General features: G+C 59.2%; 1 protein-coding gene across 1 annotated transcript in view; it reads right to left on the bottom strand.

Annotated features, from left to right (window-relative positions):
• BCL11B (B cell CLL/lymphoma 11B) overlaps positions 1–11,563 on the bottom strand; it is a 92,475-nt gene that overhangs the window by 6,116 nt on the left and 74,796 nt on the right. Inside the window, 1 exon segment of the mRNA XM_023762019.1 lies at positions 55–908. Coding sequence (XP_023617787.1) covers positions 55–908 — 854 coding nt within the window.

Below are 11,563 nucleotides of genomic sequence, written 5' to 3'. Positions count from 1 at the left end.
AGTGGATGCACTCCCGCCCTGCGCCCTATACTCTTTCCAGCTCGTTAAACCGACTCGGGTAAACAAGCGACGAGAGACTGTTTTCGGAGCTGGCCGTCGAGAAGCTGAACTTAGGCAGGGCGTGTTCATGTGGCGCTGGAGCTTGCTCGCCTGCGAGCACGCGTGTCGCACAGATGGGCACTTGTAGGGCTTCTCGCCCGTGGGGCTGCGCCGGTGCACGATGAGATTGCTCTGGACCTCGAAGGTCTTGCCGCAGAACTCGCACGACTTGCTCTTGGCGAGCGGCTGCGGCGGCGGCGTGCCGCCGGGGGGCATGGGCGGCAGCGGCGGCGTGCTCAGGAACGGGGACTTGGGGCTGGGCTGGAAGGGGTTCAGGAGCCGGTGCATAGGGTTGCCGCGGCCCGGCGACACGGGCGGCGGCGTGGAGCTGTTGCCCGCCAACTCGCGGAGCCGCCGCGAGAAGTCCATGGCGGGCGAGTCGATGGCCATGGGGTTCAGGCGCATGACTCGGTCAAAGGCACTGGGGTGCTGGGCGACGAGCCCCATCTCCTCGGCACTGAGGCGGTGCGGGTCCAGGTGGTGGCGCGGCGGCGGACTGAAGAGCGGCGGCGTGCCGGGCAGGCGGCCCTCGCCGAAGCCCGGGTGGTCCCGCAGGATGGGGCCCGTCATGCGCAGCAGGTTGAAGGGGTTGCTGTCGCCCAGGAAATTCATGAGCGGCGACTGGGCCACGGCCTCGGGCCCCAGCGGCGGCGGGATGGTGAGCCGCGGCGTGAGGGAGCTGCTGGCGGGCCCGGGCTCCAGGTAGATGCGGAAGCCGTGCGTGTTCTGCGCGTGCTGCAGCAGGAACCACGCGCTGGTGAAGGGCTGCTTGCATGTTGTGCAAATGTAGCTGGAAGGCTCATCTTTACCTGGGGAGACACACGGACAGAAAGGCAGAGAAGAGAGCGTGAGAAGCGGCGCGGGGCGAGCCTGCCGCGGGGCCAGGACCTGGAGGTGCTTTCTGCAAAGCCCAGGCCCGCAGTGGGGCGACCCTTGGGCCAGGCCCTAGGTGTCCGTCCCCAGCTGGCTGGGGGCTGAAGAAGCCCGTTGTGTGTGTGGGCAGGCGGCCTCGCAAAGCCAGACCGGCCACAGGACCTCAGCTAATCCATTCCATTGGCCTCCGTTTGCACCCCTAAAGAAAAGGTATCCTTGTTCTTGTCTGCTCAGAAGCCAGATGAGATTTTGTGAGAATGAATGCCTGACTCCAACAATGGGGATGATATCAAGGTTGGCCTGCATAAGGGTCCCCTGCCCACACCGGCAACTCTGGCGCGGGGGGGGGGGGGGTTGTCAACCAAGGCATGACTGACATTGAGACCCCGATAATTCTTTGTCCTGGGGGCTGCCCTATGCACTGTAGGATGTTCAGCAGCATCCCTGGCCTCTACATCCCCCTGCCCACCCCACCCCCCAGTCACTAAGATAAAACATTTCTCCAGGCATTACCAACTGTCCCCTGGGGGGCAAAACTGAACCCCCAACCCCTTTGAGAACCACTGATGAGGCAATATTTGCTCCAAGGAAGTTCTAAGAACACAAGTCAGACGGAATCACCTTGCAAAGGCTTTTTTAAAAGAAATGGCTGCCTCGTTTGGGATTTTAACTCCAGGAAATTCTAGGGTTTCATATATCAGCATCCGCACAGAAAGCGCTATCAAACTTCAACGTGGACATGCAGGCGCAGAAGGAATTAGCATGCTATGAAGATTACTACATTGTGACAGCTGCCACTCCGTGGCCTCACACACACTATAACCATAACCACTGCGTGGGGTCGGCCTCCACAGACCCCCCAGAGGGGGCGGGGGCCATTGGCCTACATGAAGTCCTTTGCCAGAAAGTTAACCGAATGGAAGAATGCCAGGCCCACCACAGCAGTCGGGATCAATGGCGGCACGCATGGGTTTGCTACAAGCTGGCTCTGGGGGGGAGAAGGGGAGCACTGGGTACAAACTGTCACAGACCCTGATGGCACTGAGCCAGGGTGGAGTCTTGTCCGTCACTGGGGCAGTCATGGAGCTGAACTTTCCGTCCAGAGCCCGTCCTGTGGCTGCCCCCCACAACCTGCAGGTGAGGCTGCCGCCTGTCCTACCGCTTCTCACACACAGGACGGCGTGGGCAGGCCCTGCCTTCCACCACCAGATCTGCTCGCTGGCCGGAAGGAACAGGGAACAGGACATCACAGCCACGATCTGGAAGAACCCCTTCTGCTTTCTCCACCTCCCCTGTACCTGGGAGATCCTCACGCTGAGAAAACCCGGGAACCATGCTGGTGACCATAACCAACGTTAGTAAGTTGATGGGAGGTACAGTGGGGTGCAGAGGGAAGAAGCCAGTCCCCGCCTTGCCCTGGTCCATTGAAGGACTTCTGAAATCCTGTACAGAGATTCCGTTTTTGTTTTCCACCCATGAGTTATATTTCTGGGGGGCTGCACCCTCAGCAGGAAAAACCAAGGGACTCGAACCCAATGCCACGCTGGTAGGTTAGTCTTGACAACTCCCGAGGGGGCAGGGCCTCCCGAGCTCACAGGGTGTGCGATGTCACAGAAAAGCAGGCCGACCAGGGCGCAGGGGGTCGACTCTGCCGGGCCACAGAGCTGACGGGGCCAGGCACAGAGCCGACGGGGCCAGAGCCCCACCTCCGGTAAGCGAGGCCAGCTTTGCGGGTTTGCTGTGCTACGGGATCATTTCACTCTCTTCTCCTCTGTCGTGTCTGCGCCTGTAATGGCGAGGAGACCGCTGGGGAGAAAGAAAAGGGAAACTGACGTTCAGCTTCACCTCGCTTCTAAACAGCTCAAGGAGAACCTCTGAGCGAGACGCTTCTCTTTCTCCAGGGCGTCTGGGGACTTCATTCCTCACGCTGGGGCCCCAGGAGAATCGTGCCCACCTGGAAAGCGGTGGGGGACCTTCCCAAGGCCCCGGGCAGCACGTGGGGGTGCAGGGCCTCACAGCACCCCAGCCCCCACTTTCTGCATGCCACTCAGCTAGACAGGAAGTGCCGCTTCCTCGGAGGCACCATCTCCCATCCTGGCTTTTAGTTACTCTCCGTGGGAGACGGACTCGCTACCTCCTGCAGACGCACGGGAGGGCGGGCCAGAGCCCATATTTATAGTCTTCCTCAAACCCTCTCCTGGAGCAGGATAAATAAGTAAGAAATAAGAAGCAGATCGATTAAAGTTCTTTCTGACACAGCAGCTAATAGCACAGATGAAGGGCCACACCCCACAAGGTCGTAGGGCTTCAAATTAAAGGGCACTTCTGTGCCCTTCACCTGGGCTTCAGCCATTCATCGAGTCCCAGCACCAGCAGCCCCTCCCTTCCCCCACTCTCCCTTTCCATCATCTGCATTTCCTTGGGTATCTCCAGAGCACTCCTGTTTCTTGCACTGATGGCCATGCCTTTTCTAGAAAATTCTATAGCTAGCCAAAGACCAGTCAGAACTCCGAGGCAGGCTCTGCAGCCGAAATGGCCGATTAAAACGTTTTTTAGAAATCAACTCAAGATGGCAGCTGCTGGGAAACGTGTAGCCACAGGTCCCAAACAGCTCAGACGTTCCCACTTCTCGTTTTTTAAAAAAAGAGGGGCAGGCGCCTGTCAATCTCTAACTGGGCGCGGCCTGGGGAGGAAGTCACCTGCCCGGAATTCACCATCAGGCGCATCCCTCAGGTCGGGCTGCTGGGCCCCTCGTCACGCTGGGGTGAGCCCTTTCTTTTCCTGCCCCCGGAAACGGCTGAGCTTCCTGGATGTCCCCCCTCACCTGGCAACACTCACCCCAGCGCTGGCCTTCCGGGACCCGGCAGCTTCCGACTTTAAAACCCTGGGGCCCTCACAGGCCCTCCCTGACACCTCTCCCCCTTCTTTTTTAAATAAAATGTTCATTTCCATTCCCACCTCACGGAGATCTCCCGCCCAGAATCGCCTTGAGCACCGGGGGCCTCACCCTTAAGGACTGAAGGACGTCAGAAAGTCTGAGAGCCACACGGAGCATTTTTCTATCCGAAACCTGGCGGCGCACACAGTCCCGGGCGGCTCCTTCGCAAACGCAGCAGCAGACCCTCGGTGAGAGGCCGCCCCTTCCCCTTCGGGGACCAGAGGTTTCCTCGCCGGCACCCTTCCTGGAGCTCAGGGCCACCTGCCCAGAGGTGAACTGGAGCCTCCACGGGTGAGGACCCCACCGGTGGCCCAGACAGGACCCACTTCCCACCGGGCTGCGGAGGTTCCAAGCTGCCGGGCGGACGCCTGGGTTACTCTGAAGTGACTTACGCAGCGCGTGAGCTCGGCCTACAGACTTGGAACTGTCAGCTGCACTGGGAGCGCTAACTCAGGCTTGGCGGCCAGAGCCCGGGGCCGCCTCTTTCCTTGCTTCCTTCCCGCCTCCTCCCTCACACGTTGTTAAGGTCCATGCTGGGTCTTCTTCGCTCCGGGGGCTCTAAAGGGAGCCCCCTGGGTTTTTCTCAAGTTCAAAAACCTTCCGTGATCCTCATCAGCAAACGAGCTAGCAGTGATGGAGTTCATCACCTCTGCTTTGACCTTCCCAGCACAGTGAAGTCAAACCAGGTCCTTCAGCGCTCGAGCCTCGATTTCCTCATCAGTAGAGATGAGAACAACACACTTCGGGGACCAAGCAGGGCACAGTACGTGGGCACACCTACAGAAGTCCCCGCTGCCATGCAGAAGTTCGGGTTTGGCGGCTCGCATGATTCGTGTGTGTGTTTTTTGTTTTGTTGATCCTCACCTGAGGATATCTCTTTCCATTGCTTTTCAGGGAGAATGTAAGCGTGGGAAGAAGGGGAAGGACGAGGGAGGGAGGGAGGGAGGGAGAGAGAGAGAGAGAGAGAGAGAGAGAGAGAGAGAGAGAGAGAGAGAGAGAAAGAGAGAGAGAGAGAAAGAGAAAGAAAGAAAGAAAGAAAAAAGAGAAAGAAAGAAAGAAAGAAAGAAAGAAAGAAAGAAAGAAAGAAAGAAAGAAAGGAAGAAAGAAAGAAAGAAAGAGAAAGAAAGAAAGATGTGAGAGACACATCAACTGGCTGCCTCCCTTCGGTGCGCGGGCCAGTGCTCTAACCACTGGACACACTGGCCAGGGCTCGTTGGTTATTGTCCATCTCGGACCCAGCACTGGGTGTTTCTGGGATGCCTGTCGGGGTAGCTCTGGCAGTGATAAAATGCTGGAGGGATTCTAATGCAGCCCACCTAACGCACGGGAGGCTCCAGGGAAGCCGAAACTTGCCAACGTTGAGGAAACATCATTTTTTATTGTGAAGCTTGGGAACAGACACCCAACTGGACTCCTGCAGAGAAATGCTACTCTCCCTCTGCTATTAAAGTTTTCTCTATATTGATTTCAAGAGAGGAAGGGAGAGGGAAAGGGATATAGAAACATCAATGATGAGAGAGAATCACTGATTGGCTGCCTCCTGCACGCCCACACTGGGATCGAGCCTGCAACCCAGGTATGTGCCCTTGACCAGAATCAAACCGGGGACCCTTCAGTCCACAGGCCGACGTTCTATCCACTGAGCCAAATTGGCTAGGGCTGTTCAGGTGTGTGTTTTAATGAGCATTTAAATAATTTCCTCGTCAGTATGCCAATGACTCTAATAGTACCAATAAAGGTATCAGGGACAACGTCAATAAAACACACACCTTTACTGGGGTTATTCGTGGAAGAGGCCATCGCTAGGGGCCGAGTTTCCCTTCTCCCACCGAGGCCAAGCCACCCCGTTGGAAGGGCAGCCTGCCTGCAGGGCCTGAGACACAGGCTGCCCGGTCCTCCAAAAGCTGGAGGCCCAAATCAGAACCGGGCCCTCTGCAGCGTGCGCCGCGTTTTACGGCGGGTCTGGCATGTGCACGGGCCGCTTCCTGCTGCTCACACGGTGTCGGGGGAGGCCGGGCCAGGGCTGCATTCCTGCTGGCGGTGCTGAAGCCCAGGACAGCAAAGGCCCCCAGCCGGCAGGGGGAGGCTTCCGGCCCCAGGCTCCATCTGCTGCTCAGCGCACAGCCCCACCCAGGCACGGGTCACTCCCTTCACACTTGTCAGGGCCTGTTTCCCAGTGAAAACAGCGGAGAGAGGTTCTGTGTGTCCTCCCAGGGAAGGGCATCGACGGTGCTTTGATGGGACCCAATCCGGTTCCCCCGCAGGCCCGGCCCCTGGGCGGGAGGGAGACCTTTCACAGAGCAAGTGAGCCTGAAGGGCACGCCATGCACGCAGCACCCGGCGGAGGGGCTGTGAGATGCCAGGAAGCCAGGTCAGGAGCAGGAGGCTGGATCCTGGATGCCCTGTGGCAGGCCCCTTCCCCTCCCTGGACTCCACGGCGCCCAGTGCCCACAGAAAGGGCCTGGGTCTCTGACCCACCACCCAATCTAGGACAGCGAACATCGCTGGTCTCCACAGTTCCAAATGGCAGCCATCGGCATCACTACCCCCCCTTCGGTGTGGAGACCCCTTCCCAGAAAGTTTAAAACCATCTCCCCTCTCAGGGTCCCAGAAAGAAAATGTCAACCAGCGCCCTTGAGGCGGGAGGGAGCCTTTGTAAGTTTCATATTCGTGTTATTTCTGAACACTAACGTCTAGGGAATCCCTGACCATCGCTGCTTGTTCTGAATGCGTTCCATCAAAGGCGGCCTGACAGGGAGAGGTGGCACTGGGGACGCCCAGTCACAGCAGGAACAATCAGCCATTATTACATCCTCACCACAAGCCGGCCCACGGCTAAGTGCTATCAGCCTCACATGAGGCTCCCGACAACCCTGAGGTCGGAACTGTCATCAGCACCATTTCACAGATGAGCAAGATGAGGGTGGGAGGAGGAAACGGTCTGCCGGAGGCCACCAGACACTGTGCTTCTGAGCTGAGCGTTACGCTGTAACTCAGCCTGATGGCCCGGTCAAGAGAAAGAGTGTGCGGACCTGGGGTCCCCCGAGCCCAGGGACCTGATGGCGTAGGACACAGCTGCGTGTGCCTGGTATGGGACCTCTGCTTCCAGCCCAGGTGCTAACGAACACGTGGAGATGTGTTGCTTTCGGCTAGAATGTCAATACCCGGTGAAATCGTGCTGATTACTTCATGGGCACGTAATAGCTGCCCTTTGTTGGGTGGGCGCTGGTGCTGGTGACACCGGGGGTAGCACTATCACGACGAAGACACACTGTCCCTGGTGATGAAGCGCTGAGCCTGCCTCAGCTGGCAGAGCCCACGCCCCTCCCCCCGTGCCCATGGCAGACACTACCAATCGCCGGGAGGAAGCAGGCCAGGGCTTGGCAGGATTCGGAGGGTCCAGACCTGCCCTGGGCCTCCTCTGACCTGCATCACCCGACTCTGTCCTCAGGATCACTCGACACACGGTGACCATTTACAGCAGCAATAAGGGACACTCGGAGACCATAAGTAAGTTGCTCAAGGCCACATGATTGGTCTTGGGTTATTTATTAAAACGGACTGTCTGGGCCGGATTCCAGCTCCCTGCGGACAGGGATCGATCAGGTCTTGTCCGCTGCTGTGACACTGGCCACCAGCATGTCCTTCAGAACTGTCGGTGGCCTGTGTGAGCGGTGTGTCCTGTCTGCTGCCCGGGCTCTGTGTCACTGAAGTCATCGCCATCGGGAGAAGGTCATCTGCCCGATCTGGGTGAACCGGCCCGGCTCCAGCCTGCCTTCCCGGCGAGGCCAGCTCCAGCTCAGCCCTCAACGAACGGCCCCACTTCCCGGGCACGCCAGGCACAGGCCCCACCCGGCACACCCACGCTCTCCACCGGCTGCATGCCCACCACCGGAGCATGCCGGGATCCCGGGAGACTCCAGACAGACTGAACACCAGTGCCCACCTTGCAGCTGCCCTGGGCAGAGTGGGCGAGCAGGCCAGCGATGGGCCCGAATCACAGAGCAAACGGCACCTGCACCCCCGGCGGAAGCCCGGGCACTCCGCCTTCGAGATCCAGCCAGACTCGCTGCCCACCCCTGCCCCGGCCACTCCCCTTCCCGGCCCTCTCCTCGGGGCTGCGTACCTTCACACGTCCGTGCACCTGCCATTCCAACGTCTGGACACCTGCCTTTCCTTCCCTCCCCCCACACATCTCCTTAGACCCAGGCCAGGCAGAGCCCGACGCCTCCCACAGCATTCTGGGAATGCTGCCGGATAGGCATCACCATACGCATGGTCAGTTTTGCCCTTGGCTTTGGTGTGTTCAACTCACATCTGACCTGCACGTGCCAGTGTGGGCATCTCAGGTGGACACGCACTGCGACACTGGAGATGGGTTTGAGTCCAAATTCTGTGGGGAAGTGGAAGTAAGGCTCGTCACAGTTAAGGGAGGGGCCCAAGGTCACGCCACCCAGTCTGAGCCCAGGCCGGGTTCTGAGCCCAGGCACACACCTGGCTGCTGGCTGCCCCCTCCACTGCCACGGCAAAGTCTGCCACAGGGGGCGCTGAGGAGGGGCCTGAGGCAGCCATTCCGGCGGCACCGTGAACACCAGTGGGGGCGGCAATGGCAGCTGCAGGCTTGCAGGAAACGCCACGGGTCCCTTGGCCGAGAGGGAAGCGGCCTCACACAGTGAAGAAACCTCGCTCAGCCTCAGCATTGTGGGGAGTCCCCCCCCCCCCAGTGTCCGTGTGGCCGAGGAGAGCTTTCTTTGTGCTTCAGATGCCTGGAGTCAGCTCGGGCGGGGGAATGGGCCCTCAGCCTTCATCAAAGCCTCAACCCAAAGCCCTGCTGTCCCGTCCCCACCCCCGACGGCCAACTGTGCACTAAAACACCCGTGAATCCCGCCTCCAGCCAAAGAGGCGTTCCTGGAAGTGAGTGGACCGAGGAGAGCTGACCGTGCCCCGCGTGCTCCAGGGACATGCCTTTCTCATGCATGCACTCACTCACTCACTCACTCACTCCTCACCCATCCAGTCCCCACGTGCTGGGTGCGAGCTGCCAGAGGCCCCGCGTGACCCGCCCTCCAGGAGGCCACAGGCGGGTTCGGGCTCGGGGTGGGCTACGCTGTGGACACACAGGGTCCTAAGGCAGAGCAGACCCTGCGGAGTGAGTTCAGAGCGCCCGGGCGGGAGGCAGGCAGGAAGCCCTGTGTGCAGTGAGGTCGAGCCGGACACAGGGACAACGGCACCTGCCCGCCAGGCAGGAGAGGCAGGTGGAAGGCCCGGCTTGAGCACATGGAAGGCGCCTGAGCCCACAGACTGCAAGTCTGTTTGCTGCAAGAGGAGGCGGTGAGGGAACAGGAGATGCAAGCAGAGGGGCGCACACCTGCGAGAATTCCCCTCCCGCGTTTCCCTCCGGTGCAGCCCCTGCTCATCCCAGGGTGCCCCACGCAGGGCTGTCCTCGCTCCCCCACGCGCACATCCAAACCCAGGGCTAAACGTGCCTGTGAAGAACCTGCCCTGCTCTCTGGGCCCTGCTACTTCTCCGAAGATGCCAGGAGGGACCCAGGACCACAGCCACGGTCACACTACCCTGGCTGGTACCCCAGAAACCACTGCACCATCATAGAAAAAGGTGAAAGGGCCTTCTCAACCCCACTCACACGTGTGCTCCTCCCTCCCTCCGACCTTTACTCCACGAACGAACATACGAAGTGCCAGACCCTGTGCTGGGCGCAGGGACATCGAAACGTCCGCCCCCATGGAGCCGGCGGTCAAGGGCAAGTGGCTAACGCGTCCACATGCAGCTAGTGAGAGCCCAGGCCACAGTCACCGGTAAAGGGTATGCCACGTGGTCCAGGACCCAGAGGAAGGAGAGACCAACAGCCTGGGAGGGTCAGAGGGATTCCTCCCAGGAGGAGACCCCGAAACGGAGTTCAGGGGGGATGAGCCTGCCGCACAGAGAAGGGCCTGGGGTGGGACCCTGGAGTCGGGAGGAACTGCAGGTGCAATTGAAAGGGGCTTGGGCTTAGCCTGAGGAGGCTCTGGAATCAGGCAAAGATCAGCTGGAAGCAGGTCAAATTCCATTGTGTCAATTCTAGCACAAGGCGGGGAGGAAGATTTTCGAGCCCACACTCAAGACGACTTGAGTCATCAACTGCTCGGTATAAGGAGTCCTCAGTGCAGCGGGAGGATGGAGGTGCACGCCGTGGAGAGCTTAGCTTCAGACCAGATCCACTCTTCCCAGACGGCGAGCCCATTAGGCTCAGAGAAATGAGACGGGAGGGCGGGAACCACAGTGGGATCTTCAAACCCAATCCAGGAGGATCACTGCCCTCCAGGGAGGCTCCTACCTCCTGCTGGTTCAATGATCCCGCCCAGCCTCTCAGCCTAACCCCCAGGAAGCCATCTTCAGGCACGGGGCGGTCCAGCCTCTTAGTGACACAGGCAAGAAGCAAACGGAACCGCAGCTGCAGGCGCCGAGCACCCCGATTTCCCCAGGCTCGCTGTCAACTGCTCCGTTCTGTGGTCAGACCAGGTGTGCAGTTCAGGCTGCAACAAAGCAACGTCGCTGACCGCGGGGTACTTCAGGGGGGCGGGGTGAGAACAGCCGTGTTTGCCACTAAGATGGGGGAGCCAGGGGCAGGACACACGGAGCGGCTTTAATTGTGGTAACTCGTGAACGACATTCTCGGAAAACTAGGCCTGTTTCTCTAGATCAGCGGCCGCCAGCCGGTGGTCTGCGGAGCACTGGTGGTCCGTGAGGCCCGAAAGGTTGGCGACCGCTGGTTTAAGGAAACCTTTGGAGCAGCGGCCGCTAACGGGTGGTCCGCGGATCGCCGGTGGTCCGTGAGGCCCGAAAGGTTGGCGACTGCCGCTCTAGATCAGTGGTTCTCAACCTTCTGGCCCTTTAAATACAGTTCTTCATGTTGTGACCCAACCATAAAATTATTTTCGTTGCTACTTCCTAACTGTAATGTTGCTACTGTTATGAATCGTCATGTAAATATCTGATAGGCAGGATGGTCTTAGGCGAGTCCTGTGAAAGGGTCGTTCGACGGCCAAAGGGGTCGCGACCCACAGGTTGAGAACCGCTGCTCTAGATCCTTTTTATAGCGTTTTCCCCTTTGCATAGGCACTCGAATCTGCTGGAAATAATACGTCCTCCCTGTTATTGAGGGATGCATCCTCGGGGTCCCTTGAGCCTGGCATCCCTGAGAAGGACCTACCTTTTCCAGTGTGTTTGAGGGTTCTGATCCCCTCACCCCAACCCCCCCGCCCAAATATGGGGTTTTCTGAAAGGTAGATTCTGGGACTCTGGGGGCAGGAATTCAGCAGAGAACGGGAACAGGAAGCACAGAGCCAACCCTCGCTATCATTTAATGGGAAACGGAGTGAATTAAGGAATAGCAGGCAAGAGGGTCGGAGAGGGCTGCAGGGTGTGCGTGTGCACACGAGTGCTCACCTCCTCACGGGTCTCACGCATGCCTGCTGGGGACACAGGAAGTCTGCCCCCCCTCTCCGCGCCCCTCCCCCCCGCATCGTTCACAACTCCCTTCCCAGGCAGGCCTCCGCCCTTCCCTCCCTTAAACCCACACAGATCTCCACATTCCACCCCAAGAAGTATTGCAGGGGCAGTAAATCTCGCGTTAATGGAGTGTACGTTTAGCT

Source organism: Myotis lucifugus, unplaced genomic scaffold (genome assembly GCF_000147115.1).
Source record: "Myotis lucifugus unplaced genomic scaffold, Myoluc2.0 scaffold_228, whole genome shotgun sequence".
NCBI lineage: Eukaryota > Metazoa > Chordata > Mammalia > Chiroptera > Vespertilionidae > Myotis > Myotis lucifugus.
This window is presented reverse-complemented; position numbering and strand designations above follow the sequence as displayed.